The 16,965-nt window shown below is 36.0% G+C and overlaps 1 protein-coding gene across 2 annotated transcripts in view; it reads right to left on the bottom strand.

Annotated features, from left to right (window-relative positions):
- Positions 1 to 4,558: 4,558 nt before the first annotated feature.
- Positions 4,559 to 16,965, bottom strand: part of ATPsyndelta (ATP synthase, delta subunit) — a 36,180-nt gene continuing 23,773 nt past the window's right edge. Inside the window, exons 1-4 of one of the 2 annotated variants that reach the window (XM_067118063.1) lie at positions 9,943 to 10,055; positions 6,276 to 6,381; positions 5,856 to 6,048; positions 4,559 to 4,966 (exon numbers count right to left, since the gene is read on the bottom strand). In XM_067118063.1, the coding sequence (XP_066974164.1) occupies positions 4,788 to 4,966; positions 5,856 to 6,048; positions 6,276 to 6,380 (477 nt within the window). In that variant the 5' untranslated portion in view covers position 6,381; positions 9,943 to 10,055 and the 3' untranslated portion in view covers positions 4,559 to 4,787. Of the gene's footprint in view, positions 4,967 to 5,855; positions 6,049 to 6,275; positions 6,382 to 9,942; positions 10,056 to 16,965 lie in introns of those variants that run through there. The other variant, XM_067118058.1, reaches the window with a different exon arrangement.

Raw genomic sequence — 16,965 nt, 5'->3', positions numbered from 1 at the left:
GTGTTCAGGGAAGAGCCGGGTCCCTTGCGTCACTATAGTATTTTGTGGATTTATTTAATCCATTTGACCTCCACGCCTCGTAATTTCATGTCATCTAAAACACTTAAGGAGTTTGGCTTATTCACGTGCTCTCCCCCAACAACAAAACAATCGGTAAACCTTTGCTAGTCAACAAAAGTACACACGTACAGCAATTGTTCTCAAGATACCCTCGCCTGCCTACTAAATTGGGAGTTTCTCATATATATATATATATATATATATATATATATATATATATATATATATATATATATATATATATATATATATATATATATATATATATATATATATATATATATACGTATATATATGCGTGTGTGTATGTGTGTTTTGTGTAATGTTTCAGCTATTCAAAGTACCACAGCGCTGATTAGTTATTGAGGTCTCAGTATAAAATGCTGTATAGCAAATTGAAGGATGATTACAAATAAGTTCTTTAAGAGAGCGAGGTTTACTTACAGGACGCATTTACAACTGTACAAGTGGATGGGTGAAGGACCGAAGGCCACAACTACCGACCATAAGCTCGCTGGTCACTTTGTAAAAAAAAAAAAAAGAATGTGCTAAGCCATCTATACTCGAAGAGAATAATTGCCCTATCTCCCAGTAAAAATCTGGTAACAAATTCAGATCAAACAAAAATTTTTGAGACAATCTGACAAAAAAATTTTTTCCCTCAAAATATGATTGATATATATCTAAAAATGGGTTACCAACTGAAAAGTTCTGTTCTCCCATTCTTGCAACAAGAACCAACAGAAGTACGTATACAGAATGATGGTCATATGATGCATGCCGGATGTGAGGAACACCCCAGAAATGGTTATGCATCCTGAATCGAGTAAAAATTCAGCTACTAGTGTTACTGATGACACCCATGAATTTTTTAAGACAAGCTGATGGGGCAAGTGGTGGTGCCCTGAATTAACTAATCTCAGACCTACTTCCTCAACAAAGACAAGATCCTGGTATTCCTGGAATACCAATCTTACTGGAAAAGTTCCTTCTTCCACATGTATGTCTTTTGTGTGACTAGCTGACCTGTTGCCCTACGACATTTCAATTATTTATTTTTTCAATTTTAGAAAAGAAGGATCTACGTAGCGGCATGTTCATTCCTATGTGATGTCTTTTATGGGTCTAACATTCTTTTGACAAGAAGTGTGTACGTACTTGTAATCCTGATACCGACAACGTCGAACGACTAGAGACTGATGACACTTTACTTCTACCATGGAGCCACTGTGATGTCAACTCAGCAGCAGATTAGCAATGGATTGGCAGAGTTCTGGGGTTGATCTAAAATTGACTGCTCTTACCTTCATCTGCAAGAGTGTAGTTCCTTCCACTCCCTGTTGTCCTTGTACCAAGAATTCATAGTTACCAGCACCAATTAATAAGCAAATTTGATCAAGGGTATCCAAGGTGACCCGCGTTTCTACCAGCATTACACCCTTGGTCTCGTTGCGACAGTGATAAGGTCCTGAAATGGGTTTTAGCTCTTTAAGACAGACCTCATCATATACCTGGGAAAGCATCGTTTGTCAGAAGTGACAAGGGCCATCATTATCCATCCTGAGCGGCACAAGCTAAGCTCCCTTACGAGTAGTTGGTGCATCTGATGTCAAGCTATGCATCTGTCCAAACCGTTTCCTTGGTTCCTTTGTTGACCAGTATGACTACAGGGAAGGCAACAGGGCAAAGACTTGTTGTGTTTGGTAGTTGGGTAGACATCAGGCTGCTGACACTTGTAAGGTTCATGGATCCTTGTACCACCACCCGGTTTAGTGTATGAATCAGACCGCAACATTGTTTTTGCTGGAGAAATTGGGGGGCTGATGCTAGGCGTAACTTTTTTGCTAATTAAGTATATAGCTGTCCACTTTGAACCGAATCGTAAGGATAAGTGGCGGTTAGTAAGTTGCATACTCAAACAATCTAACCTTATTTTTGTATTTAGAGGAAACACTTGAAACAGTCAACTCAATCTTAATGTCTTGCCTTCCTTTGCAAAAGAAGGGGAGCCACGAGGCACTGTATTGCAGTCACTAGAGCTGTAGGTTTATAAAAGGTGTTGAAAAACCATTTTATTTGCTCTGAAGTATGGCATGCTGTTGATGTGCCAAATAATTGTTGGTGTCTGAATCACCCAAGAACCACAGAAGCAGCTTGAGTTCCTTTTAAGAGTGGTGTGGGCGAAGGAGGTTTAACAACTTCCAACAGAAGTAAGATTATGCTCATCAAACATGGTTCCTTGAGCAGACCTACAGTGACCTTGTAATTCTCCTAATTGATGGGTAATACTGACTTGGTTATCTCAAGCCTCGCCTGTGAGTTACCCCAACAGTTGTATGAGCTTCAGGTCTTCAATCTTTGAAGTCAAAATAACAACATACGACATCCCAAGAGGGGAGGACCTGATGGAGTATGGATGGTGGAGCCATTTCTGGAAATTGGGCAGGCATTGCAGAACTTTTCTATTGTCTGAAATGTCCATTGCATTAAACAAAGCATTAAGAGGGCAGAGCTCTGCAGCAAACATAATACAAACTTTGGTTGTGCAATAAGAGTATTACAGGTAAAGTGGTTTGCTGACCATACTTAAACTTCCATTATGATAACCAAGATTGCCTTTATATCAAAGTTAATTTATTGTCGAAAGAGCAACTTCTACCACACCATAAATAAAAGTGGGAGGTTTTACTTAGATGTGCACAAGAAACCTAGGGGTATAGATAAAATGTACATGGAATTGCAGCGCCAAGTGACCTGTGGTAACACCAATTGTGGAGAATAAATCCCTCTCCTCCATGAATACCTTTTAGTCATACTTTCTTTTTAAATGAACAAAAGCAGGGTATATGCTACGCAGCCTTGTGGTGAAGAGTGTAGTTAATGCAAGGGTTAGGAAAGCTTGACATCTAGAGATACGAGCACCTATCAACTTAAGTTTTGAAAACAGCATTATTGCTGTATTTTTAAATAATTCAGTCAACTTTCATAAGAATAGCCCATTATAAGGACTAACTGGAAATGTTTAGGGTGACAAGATTATTTTCAAGTCTTTTCTCCCAAACATGATGTAGTTGTTTGAAAAATGTACATTTCCAAATAACTGTTGTTCAACATTTTGGGATCGAGTCATACAAGTTATTATTTCTGTGTTCAATAGTGTGAATACTGCAGATTATACATGGTTTTGTTTTTAGAATGGACACCACAGTCCAACAATGAGCTAAATCTACGTTACTTTGCTATAATCAGATTCATTATTCAAATTCTGCCATTTACTAGAGATGTTAAGTTTTGCAAAGATGTAAAGAAATCACTTGACAGAAATGTGTATCACATACATTAGTAACCCAATTAGGGCTCTGATTTACTCATCAGCAACTTCTGATACCTAACTGAGCAGTGATCAAACATATATACAGTAACTATAAATCGGCTCTACAGAATTTGTTCAAGGAAAACTATTCCTGCCTGAGAAAGGAATTTTTATGAAATATTTTGCAGGGCAACTAAAGCACCACCAAGTGTCCCAGACCTTTGCATTTCTGTGATGGGATGTTTTTGTACATTAACCCCTGATTACATTGAAGTTCCGCTCTGAAAACTGAAGCGTTACTCAGTATAGAGTATACATATAATTACGATAGTAACACGTGTGTTGAGAAAAAATGAATTTTTGAAGGGCTTTCACTATGGTATCTTTTCACAAAGTTTCTACTGGAATATTTTAAATTGTCTTTAGTGATAAATCTATGACACAATTTTGGTGTAGAAGGATAAATGTTTTTCAAAGTATAAATTGCTGTAGTAACTTTAAGGTTAACCTTGAAGTCTTGGGTTTGATTAAGCTAACACTGTTCAAGTTTATGCTTAACTGCTGTATAAACAGTAAAGGAGTGTAAGTTTGTGCTTAATTGCTGTATGAACAGTAAAGGAGTGTAAGTTCAAACCTTACAGGGAGTCCATTTGTAAAGGAATTCCAGTTCTCAATTAGGTCTAAGTAGAGAGAAAGAGGGTTCACCAGTCCAAAGTTTTACAGATTGAATAATTCAGAGCAGATTCTGAGACTCATGAACTTGATCCAAGCATTTATTATACTCTAATCCTGAGCCATAGATTAACCTTCAAAAATCTAAAATGATGCTTTGTGTGACTTCAACATTTTAAGAATGACCTGTTAGCTCCCAAGATGTAAATTACCTTTTTCCATCATGCTTAACACTTTTGAGTAGGGTTTAAGCATTTTGTGCTTTCCAGTTCAAACCTGGAAAAGAAAAATAAATAAAGTTTTGTTTAAAAAGAGTAAATCCTAGCTTTAGCAAATGTTCCTTTTCACAACTTCATAAAACTAGATTGCTTTTGCATTTCTCTTACCAAAAATTAGAAGCCTGCCAACAAGTCACACACTGGGAACGTTAAACCTGAAAAGGTCTGAGTGTTTTTTTGCTAATAAAGGGAAGTGGCCTCAGATACCATCGTTGCAATGTGTATAAAAACCAAGTAAATAATAATTTTTATTTACATGGATCATAAGCTTCATCAGCACAAAATAATGAATACAAGTCCCTTCCACTGGAAGAAGATATTTAATTAAAAATTTGGTTTGGGAACCATGGTATTTTATATTAAAAACAATGAATTCCCCTATATAAATACATGTTCCCTAACAAAACATATAAACATCCTATGTTCCCAAAGTGTTCTTTAACTCCCTAACAGCTATGAGTCATTTAAGCAGACTCGGCTGCTTTAACCAACTCTTCTGCTACTTCAACAGCAATCAGTGCTTCAGCCTTAGCCTCCTCAGTCGCCGCTGCATTCACTGCACTCTGAGCTTTTGACAATACGTCTCTTGCAGCCGTAACGTCTAAATCTTCAACTCCGGCGGCTTCCTCCGCAAGAATTTGTACTGAAAAACAAATTAATCATTGTAACTGGGGTGGCAGCTAGTCTCTGTGCAAAATTGTGTACGATTTCCTGTTACTGTTATACTACTGTATCAATATCAATATAACCTGACACGCAAATCAAATTTCTATACTCCTCTGGAGCCAGCATAAAATAACAGTACGGAAGATAAAATAAATAAAAAGTTAGCACAGAAACTATGAAAAGTGTAGACACACAATCAAAGCAGCTCATGGTAAAGGTGATGCATCAAACATTTTTATTGCTGACAACAATGGGCGGTGTAATGCAACTGTACGCATATCTTCCTATATGGATCATTTATTGATAAATGTTTATCTTATCCCTAAACATTTTAAAGTGATTAAACAGCCACATGTAGACTTCAACCATAAAAACCAAGAGGTTTTTATTTGTCAATTTACTTAAATCTAAATAAGAATATTCACATGATCCACTATCTAGTACGTACCTGAATAAAAATAATCACTACCTTTTTGTATGGGAACTGACTAAAATCATCTCCATTCCTTCTTAAATAAATAAAATAAAATCAACTATAATCTCTAGCACAGCAGCTCAAAAATGAAGCTTTTACACAACCAATATACTGTAGTACACAATGTACACTGTAACAGTGTAAATGGCAATATCTAAAAAACTCAGCTCTTTTACAGAGAGAACATGGGGGCAAGGTCATGAGCAGCGAAATCCAAAGGAATATTTCAACACTGGGAGACAATATTTATTTGCTCTCTTCTGCTCAAAGAAAACAACAATTCTAATATTTCTTGATGCTACAATTCTATTTCTAATCTGTTGAGCTTCCTACAACTAACACACTATGGTTTGACCTAAACTTAACATAGCTCGTTAACAGCAATCATTACCTGAAGAATCTTCATTGATTGTTACAATTCCAGAGCTCACGAAGAACTTCTTTGCTGTTCCATCACTTTCAAACACAGTCATGACTCCAGGTTTCAAGACAGCTAGTGAGGGTACGTGAGCAGGCAGGATACCAAAACTTCCAGAGAAGGAGGGAACATCAATTTGTCTAACACTGACAGAATTGTAGAATACCTGTGTGTAAGAAAATAATGCATGAATATAGAGAAGAGGCATTGCAAAATCAAAACAGGCTTCTGTACCATCTACATCACTATTATTAATAAAAAATTCAACACAATTAAGTATCACTTAAAAACAGTGGTAATTGCATCTCCTATACTGCATAAGCTTGAATGTATCAACCTTGTACATATAGCATCATATATCAAACATTCAAAATGTATATCAATGATACAAACCTGATTCTGTGAAGCAAATGTGAAGGCCATTGGGGCATCAGAGTATGCCCTGGTACCAAAACGTGGTACCTGTCGGACAACAGATGAAGCTACTCGTGCAAACATTCTGAAAAAGCCAATAACATTCTTTGTACTAAGTTTCTACAAAATAACTAATATCTTTTTATACAAGGAAATTACTTCAGGTGGATTGCAGTAATAATAAACCATATTTAAAAAAAAAAAATAAATAAATAAAATTGGCTCTGATGAGAAAAACTGCACAGATTCAAGTACTACCAGATTAAAAACATGGAGATATCCACAATATCAACACAGTTACACAGGCACCTGGGTCAACCATTAAAGAGCAAGTGTTTGTCGTCTGCCTTCACACTTTTGCCCCCTTGGACCAAGCAAGAGGAGAAAGAAGATTAGGCAGAGATAGGGATGAAGTGGAGTCTGGGGAGTCCAGGAGGAAGGAGGCAAAAAAATTCAAGTATTGGGAAGCCATGGAGTTTGCAATTAAGGAAGTGAGAAAATCTGGCAGTTTTGGGAGGGAGTTAAGTCAAGGAGGAAGAGAAAAAATTCAGTAGTATCACAGGCAAAGTGCATACATGCAAGCACACACACATCTGAAGACACTGGTGAATGTCTTTAGCACTCCTCCATTTTTTGCTGAACAAAAAATACCATACATACAAAAAAAATATAAAGTTTTGACATGGCAGTCAGTTAGAAGGTAGCAAGGCATATTAACTTAACAATGGACAAAGAACAAGAACTGGCTTAAAGCTGGTGAGTCGGTGAACTCACCTAACTCTGACTCACCCACCTAACATGTAACTATGTTTCAATGACTATTTCCAAATTACATTATGGAATATTCCTCCATAAAAGGCAACGTTTGGTATTTCCAAAGGGTCTTAACCATATTTCACAAGTTTTTTACTAAATATGCTTAAGTCAAATTGATGGGTGATTAAGTCTATACTATACTTACATCCAGAGTTCCTAAATAAGACAAAAATTTAACATATAAGCCTACAGGGTTTTCTTAGCATATAAATCATAAATCAACTTAGAAAAGAAAAAGGATGAGAAGGATAAGATTCATTAAAATAAAAAATGTTGAAAATATTTTCATTGCAAATGTGCATCGATGTTCATAAATACATTTGACACAATGTCATTCATAATAGGTAAATCAGTATTGGTTTAACCTAGGCTAGGAGCTGATGTCCCACTTTCTCACTGTACTCACCCTAATAGCAAATATAGCCATCTAGTCTTGGAAACTCTCTCAAGAAAAGCCAAGAAAATCAGTAAACTTCAAGAAATCAAACTCTGCCAGACTTTAGAAATCTTTTACCAGATTTGGTAACCATTCAGATGATGAATTCATTATAGTTGTTGGTCTGGAAAACAAGATTCAGTATGCTGATGATGCAACACTTGTGGGAGTATAAAGCTGCTCTTAGTTTTAATTACAACATGGAGCAGTTAGTGAATGGTGTAATTAGTGGGGCATGAAGCTGAACTCCAGTAAAACAAAACACTATCGATTAGTAGATCTTGTACTGATTTCCACCCAATCCTCCCCTACAGGTGGATGACTCTGTTAAGTGAGTCTGAGGCCTTAACTATATTTGGTTCACCTTTTGATTCACATCTTACTTTTGAGAACATCTAATGAAACTGTCAGTATATGCCACCCACAAGTTACATATTGTAAGGGCCTCATATATTTATAACAGTGATAAAATCAATGCAACTGTTTTTAGGTCATTTGCCCTTCCTTTACTAGAATACTGTTCTCCAGTGCAGCCATCTGCTTCTGCCAGAGATATACCTCTTGTATAAAGTAGTTCGTGGTGGTAGCGGTCATAACATTTAGCAGTCATAGCTTAGCCCACTGAAGGATGGTCTCTGGCTTGTCAGTTTTTCATTAGTTGTACTTTAACACTTATCTTTTACATACATAATTTATCCTTTTCTTCTGTCGAGAGTGGCCAGATATAATGAACAGCTTCACCAACATGCAATAACTATGCATTGCTTTTGAACTCAGTTATGGAGGTCCTTTATTCCTAGGATCTTTGGACTGTGGCACAGTCTCCCTGGGGATGTCATGCAATTGGAACTTCAAAGTTAAAGTGAAGATAAAATGCATTACTACCCTAAAGCGTTTCTCCTTTATTTATCACTTGTTAATTTATTTTTTCTTTTTTAATAACTGATCTCTCCTTTCTGCATTTCCTGTTACATTCTGTGCTTTCAAATGAACACTGTAATCTTTGGAAGCTCAAATTTCAAGTCATTGGCCCCTGTGGGCTTGTTCCATATGAAACAGGGTTCATCTTTGAATCATAATAATAGGCTAATTAATAATAGCCTAAACAAGGTAATCAAAATAGGCTAGGCCTATTACTGACTCTGATGAGAACAGGCTAAAAAAAATTTTAAGGTAATTTGCAGAACTACAAGACTACCTCCAAACTGAAGCTTAGTCCACTGTCTCCAATGTTTAGCGTTACTTAGGCAGGTCCAGGCCCAGCCAGACCAGGGCATGGCACCCTAACTGAGGTTAGGAAGGTCAGGACGGGCATTTTAGGAAAGGTTAGGTTTTTTCATCTGCGGAACCTGTTCTGGTAGAACTAAGCATTAGCTCCGCATCAGGTGTTTCCTTTAAAATTGACTTTTCCTATAGTATTTTGGTTGCTCATCAAGAATTAACCATTATTTTTTGTCGGTCAACTGTAATTAGCCTCAGAACTAATTATGTTTTTGTATACTGGCCATCCTGAAATGCTATTGCGCATGCTCAGTGTTAAAGGCGAACTTTTGGTAAAAAAAAAATGGGCATCCTTTGCAGCGGGGGGCCTGGCTAAATAACACGGCCTTAGATTGGGTTATGCTAGGTTAGTATGGTTCCTTTTATAATAGACTTCCTTAGCCATTCCCTTTTTGAACATATGGCTCCCTGATGACTTTCTAATTCACGGAACCATTCCATAGTGTGTGCAGAGCTATTACTTAGAAATACTCCTATTCTCGTCATTCCACACGCCCCAAATTTTAATAAAAATTACAGTATTTCTGCAATTTCTGCACCTCTCTGGAGGAGTAGGATACTGTAAGATATCCAGCCTATATGATACTGTAGACACGGCTTAAGCTACCAAACGGTAAGCCTAGCCTTGGCAATTTTTGCATATTAAACTCATGGTAGGCCTTTGCCCTCAAGTTGACAATCTGGGCCCATGTGAAAAATAATTTTGCTTACCAACAACCGGTCTACGTCTACCAGAGGCCTACGGTTGACTTACGTTCCCTAGCCGAAGTAAAGCCTAATACATTTCAAGCCGTTTATACAAGTCAATAGAACACGAAGCGTGCTTTATGGGCATAAAAATGTAATAAAATGTTAACAGTTACGATGGTATTCTAAAACAGCCTATTTACTTAAGGTGTTATGTAAGTTTCAGTCGAAACAAAACTCGGACCTAAAACAACCGGCTCAGCTGGCAAAGATAGCAGACGAAAATATAAACCTTTAATTACAACGTTTTAATCCCTTAACTAGTTAATTTCACACTTGAATCATATTTAAATACCCCTAACTTTAAGTTACACCAAACACAAGAATTTATCTTGATAAAGGAATTAATATTTTCACTATACGTACTTGTGTGGTATAATTATTATTGTATCCGACGGATCAAGTAGCTCAACAGTCGTCTGCGAGAGGGCAGCACTGTAGCTTGAATTCTTCTTCTTTCATAACTTCGTCACGAGGACGGTTTGTTAAATGTTAGGTTTCTCGTAAATTGAGTATAAGAGAAATATAAAAGCAAAAACAAATTGTGATCTGTTGCAAAATATGTGGAGGATTTAATGAATCTGCAAACGAAAGTACACTTCTTTTTGGAATTGCATTATTATTGTTTATTTATTTACTGTTGTTAAATGTTGTCCAGCATGGTATTTTATGTTATAACAAAATTTACTTTTTGTTGTTTCAGGCACATTAATGTTTGAAAATGCTGTTTATGTAAGACATTCGGCGTGGGAGCAATCTCAGGGGATCATTTTCTTGGGTGAGGATGAATAAAGCTAAAAATAATCATTATCTTAAGAGAGAAACACAAGGCTTTGTAGAAGGATAAAAAAAGGGTGCCTACTTAGGAAAACCTTTTTTTGTTTGTCAAATAATAGAACTTTTTTATATATGTGTTACCTTCTTTACGAAAAAAAGGAAAATATATTTTACAGTTTTGACCATGATGAATGTAGAATGCATTTTCTTGCAGTGGTGTTCGTAAACTGATTAAAAGGACCTTGACGGCATGATAACGTATGATTAAAGGAATTTGCTTCAAATTTTCACATTTAATTATTCAACCAACGTTCAAAATTTCTCCTTAAGAAACAAAAGAATTCAGCTTGTAAGTTTAGATACTTAATCTATTTATGCAAAAAAAAAGCAGCCCATAATATTTCTCCCAGCTGCAAGTTTGACTTCAACAGTTATACTTCAAACTCACAAAATTCCATTGAATTTCGTGTATTCATCTCTGAGATAAGAATTTTTACTTCTTTGGATTATAATTTTGGTATTATTTTATAAGTTGCCAATACACGATGTGAAATTGTAACCTAGATTTTTGAAAAGAGCTCTTCATCAAAATGCAACTCATAAGGTAAGACACTACCAGCTCCCCCCGCCTTCCCCTCCATAACTAATACGGCAAAATTGTAACCAGTAAACACCCCTAGGTTACGTGGTATTATTTTGTATTGGCAGCTTATAAAATTTTACCATAATTTTTTTAGAAAATGTCATATGTTGCCATCGTGCAATAATTTCGTAACTGTGGTAGGTAGACGGTTGATTTTTTTCTGCGAAAATACTCCCTCTTTTAACAAATACACTCCGATAAATACTGAGCCTTGGTGCAAACCATTACCAAGTAAAAGTTAATTTTACCAAGTTAATTTCTTGACATTTAATCCTGGTGGGTGACAAGAGTATCGCAAAAACTTCGTATGATCCAATCACTAAGTTTGAAAATAAATTTTTCTTTAGATACCCAACTTACAGATGGGGGGTTTTCTTTAATGATTTCCACACAGAAAACATTGATATGTTAATAGGGTGACTGCAGTATTATTACTAAAGTTCCGCTAAAAGGGATAGCAAGACCATATGAAGTTTGCGAAGAATTGTCCATTAAAAGCGGAAAAATTAACCGTAAGCCTCTCTTTAGAGTTTTTTCGAATAATAATTTCTTACTATGTGTTCATTTGGATGTTAAACTGTCAAAAATGTCAACAACTAATTTTTGACTTCTCGAAATCCAGTCGTGGGCGCATCCCATAAGGAAAAAAGAGTTGACAATTGTAAGTAATTTGACGTAACAACTACCACAGCCACTGACGCAAAGGAAAAGAGAGAATAATTCAAACTGTGATGCTACCCATTCCCAAAGAGATTGTAGAAATGTTTATGAAGCTTCCACATTATACAATATGTCTTGTAAAACCTTCTGCGTCAAGGCAGTGAAAGAGTGAAGTGTAAAAAACCAACTTTTAAGAGGAAAGAGGTAATAGTTTGTTAGATTTCTTTTGACAGATACCAACTAAAACTATATCTCGGCTGGTAATACTTCATCCTGGTTCACAAGTGCCTTGGAAAGGTCAACTGCTATATACAGGTTAGGACTAATGACTTCTATGGGAATTTAAGCATCAATCAGCTCGCGGATCCTGTTACGAAAGAAGTCAAGACGCACTCGCCTTAGCCCTCCCTCATTATCTCGCAACTGGGCAGAATCTGTTTAAAAATTCGGTTGAACCACTACGATTAAAGATGACAACTGCAGAATCATCCTCTTGTACGGACATTTAAGCTCGAGAAAACAGCGCTGCCCATTCCAGTTAATTCTAAGGGCCGAATCTTTCATAGCTTTCATAGAAACTCCAGAATTTTCAGGTATTATTCGTTTGCGCTTATCATCCTTTATGAGAATAAAATATCTTACATTTACCGGAATCCATTTGATATTTGTTGAAATACAAGTTATGAACTCCCGATGTTCTTCGGATGGTGATAAATTTTTATTAATGGGATATTGGGTCTGTGACGTCAGTAATAATATTAACACTTTCTGCGGCTTAATGAGAAAAAATTTATCCAGAAAGTATAAACCCTTCATAAAATTAATGAGGAGACAGTGGGTTACTTTAACGATAATAATAATTTGCGCGGTTGTTACATATACATGAAAGGAGGCGATTTAAATAAGATTATAATCCCAAATAGTGCAGGCTGCCACAACCAATGTTTTCTCCATCGGCTAAAGTATGTAAAATGTAAAAACATATCCAACATTGCAGCAGTGTGTGTGTGTGCGTGTGTCTGTGCCAGTGTGTGAGTGTGTATGTATGTATATATGTGTATATATATATATATATATATATATATATATATATATATATATATATATATATATATATATGTGTGTGTATATATATATATATATATGTTTGTATATTTTTATACCATTTACATAACGCTTTTTTCCTTACTTTCGTAGTTTTCTTAATGGTTGCAAATTCTTGATATCTTTCGGATGGCCAACCAAATGATGCTATACCTGGTAAATAGTTCACAAAAACAATATTCAAGAAAAATTACCGGACATAGCCACAGATATCTTCAGCTTTATCCCAAATTTGTAGTGATTATTCTTTATGATATTCAGTGCTCATTAAAATGAAAAAATCCCCTGATTAGAAATGACTTCTTGCATGTGTAAACTAACAAGATAAAGTATCTGCTAAAAGAACAGATTCAATGTAAAACCTGTTTTTATTTCTATCACTGACAATGTTTATTTAATAATCTTTTTACTTTAAATAACATGACTTTAGAAATTTTAAATCACAAATATTCTGCAACACTGTTATGTCATTCTCTCTCTCTGTCTCTCTCTCTCTAAATCTCTCTCTCTCTCTCTCTCTCTCTCTTAGCTCTCTTTAAATCTCTTTAGCTCTCTCTTAAATCTCTCTCATACATATTATAAAAATCTTTAAAATCCGTCATTTAGCCTGAACTTTTAGGGGTTTAGCCAGTGTTAAATCCAGTCATTTAGTTTCCCATTTAACCTTAAATTTTTTCAATCCCGTCATTTAGCCTAAAATCATTTAAATCCTCATACCTGATTTATTAAGATCAGAAAACCCGTGACTAGTTCAAAATTAAATCTTCTTTTTTGCTGAAATCTCTTAAATCTCGTAGAATAAATCCTGTCTTTTAACAAAAACTTTTAAATCTGTCTTTTAACCAGATTCACCAAGTTTCTCTTACTGCGCAATATAGAAATGTTTATTTGATAAAGTCGTATAGGAGAAGCCGTAAATACTGTTAAATAAGGCGCCTATACCTTAAGCTGGAAAAAATAAATAAAAATAAAAACAAACAAACAAACAAGTCATATCAAATCAATTAGCATATTATTTAAATAGACAATTGTTCCTAAAATTCATGCAAATGTGAAAAAGGACTTGACTAAGCTATTTGTCCCAAATTTGTATGTTATTCTTTATGATATTCGACAAATGGGCCTCTGAAATTAACCTACAAAGATATAGTCATAGCTATATTATTAACTTTCTGCATAAAAACGCGACTTCCGAATCTCTTTATAATCAACATAAAAAGCAAAGACGAGGTTTTGCGATTTTTCCTTATTTACCTAGCTCATACTAGACTTTAAATTTTTTTTCTTTTGCGTGGAATATCAAAAACTGCAATGAACCTCTTACCGTATGAAAATGAAAGACAAATGGGCCTCTGAAACAAAAGCACTTGCAAAAATCTAATCAAGAAATCAGCACATTTTGGATTGGATCGTAGTGCAAATAATGCAATGATGACTGTAAAAATAATGATCTAAATAATGCAATAATTACTGGTGCAAAAAAAAAAAAAAAAACTATGAAATAAGATCAAAATTCTAAATTTTTTGGTAAATCTATTAGTAACTACATCTCTCTGAAGAATGAACAAAGCATCAAAAAGCCTCATAGCAATTTGATGATTAGAGATGTCTCAGACAGGCATTCTAACATCATTATCGATACTCTACAAGTACAGTGGCGTATAGTGCGCCTTCGTCTTGTGAAGTTCATCTGGATGTAGCAACAGCCAGAGAAACAGCAATGTTAGATAGAGCCTTTACTCCACTTTCTTTTCCATCCCCCTTGGTAGTTGGGAGACCTACCAAACGAAAGGGTCATCTTGGAGCTGAATATGGGTCGCGACCCAAAGTTGGGGCCTCTTCCTCTTCATTTAGGACAAAATCGTGGCTGAGATTAGTTTTGTGAAAGGGAAAAGCGATGGATCCCACTAGTTTAATTTTTAGTTTTTTCAAAATAAAGCTTTTCTTTCTCTTTACTCTACTCTGGTTCAAGAAGTTGCCAACGCTCAAGCCACTGCTCTAGGCCAAACGAAAATACGAAGCTTTGCAGAGTAAGCCCCAACCCCTATCAGTCGTCTGGAATCTACCACTGGCAGAGAAATGCTCACGCCTACACGGCCGTGGTCATCTGGTCATGCACACTGAAGCTGCTGCTCAACAGATATTACATCTACTTCTCGAATGTCATCGGTTACAACTGCAGGCACAACAACGACTGTCACAACTATAGCTACAACTACGGTGACCACTGAAGACTCTAACGCTTCAGATGAATATCTCGGACTAACTATTTCCTCCAAAGGTTTCATTATAATTTCTGCATTATTTATCACAATCGGGGCAGTTCTGCTACTTACTGCTGCAAGCAGGAATAACAGAGCTTCACCTAATCCAGGAATACAGTTCCAGAGTATCAATACTGCACCTAGGAGTTCCCTAGTGGGAGTGGTACCTCCTGTTTTTATGAGCGAATTTTAATTCCGTGTGAGTATATATACAAAAGCATCTAGAATAGATAATGATAATTCTTTTACCATTTTCTTTATGTCACAATGAAGTGAGGACTTTTTTTTAGAGGATAAAATCAATGACTGAATTATTCCTATTGAAGAGACCAGCACAATAATGATAAAACAATCATTTATAAAGAATTAAAGGAATATTCACATGATCAAAGCAAAACTATTTTCAGCAATGAACACCTCTAAATATACAAAATAACGGTGCTCGTAAAGGGATATCTTTACTGAAAAAAAAAACTCCCATCCATAAGTGAAGTAAAGATTCTTTTTTAGCAAGGAAGATTTAAGCTTTACGCAAAGTATAATCTACTTAGGTCTAAAAAGCAATTTTCCCTTTGCTGTATTTAAACAAGATGTTTATTATCATTCTCATCAGTGTTGCATTAACCAATGGGCAGCCTTGATTCAACCCCTGCACAGACCAATGAGTAACCTTGATTCAACCCTTGAATTGACCAGTTAGCAGCCCTGATTCAACCTTTGCGTGAAAACGTATAATTAACCGTTCTTGAAGAGATGTTTCCATTTAAATTTCAGAGGGGAAAACAGTCACTGACACGTTAAATTCAAACTACCGCTTTCATACTTTCAATGCGAGCGGCACATAAGCAGTTTCACCCTAAAGCCTTGATTTATGTTTGCTTGATGCGTGGAAAAGTCCCATTTTAGTCAATTTTACGGAGTTTTATGAAGAAAACTCATATGGTGACCCGGTGACCGCGACTGCCTTTGAGTTAGTTTTTTCTATACATCATTATTTCCATTAGAAAATAATATGGAGAAAACGCTATTTAACGCCAACATTATTACTGAAATAGTTCCCAGACACAGTGACCGAGTTTGTTGCTTGCGTTAAAGAACGATGCGGTCTGATAGTGACCGTTATCATCGATCACGAATCTTCTCTTTCCAAAAGAGAGGAGACGAGAAAGCAGGGAAGTTGTCTTTGAACATCTGGAAGAAGTAAGATCTCGGAAAAAAAAATGGTCAAAATAGATAAATTTGCTTTGGGAAATACTAAATTTTCTTTATGAAATACTAAAATGTCTTTGTGAAATATGAAAGTGAGTCACGAAACGTTTTTGAAAACTGCCATAAATTCTTCGTTTACGCAATGCTTTACATTCTAGGCTTTCGAGTGTGTAAATCACTGGCGAGACGGCTTATTCTCGTCCACATTTAGGCAATGTCTGTAAGAAATGTAGAACTGAAAGGGAAGAGGAGCTGTGGTCTTATGTATTAAAAAAAGATGTATAAATAAGGGAAACACGAGCAGGAATAACAGCATAATGCTCCTTTAGGAAGTAGTTTACAAGTGTTCAAACGTCTGTGTGTTCGAATGCAATTTTGCCTTTGATTTGGTGGCACTGCTTTTTGTTTTCTGTACAAAAGTATACCTTAGTTTAACCAGACCACTGAGCTGATTAACAGCTCTCCTAAGGCTGGCCGGAAGGATTAGATTTATTTTACGTGGCTAAGAACCAACTGGTTACCTAGCGACAGGACCTACAGCTTATTGTGGAACCCGGGCCACATTATGACGAGAAATGAATTTCTATCACCAGAAATAATTTCCTATAATTCTTCATTGGGCCGGTCGGAGAGTCGAACGCTGGGCCACGTGTGCGTACACACTACATTCCACACACGCACACACACATATATATATATATGTTTATATATATGAGATAGATATATATATAT

Source organism: Macrobrachium rosenbergii, chromosome 2, assembly GCF_040412425.1.
Source record: "Macrobrachium rosenbergii isolate ZJJX-2024 chromosome 2, ASM4041242v1, whole genome shotgun sequence".
Taxonomy (NCBI): Eukaryota; Metazoa; Arthropoda; class Malacostraca; order Decapoda; family Palaemonidae; genus Macrobrachium; species Macrobrachium rosenbergii.
This window is presented reverse-complemented; position numbering and strand designations above follow the sequence as displayed.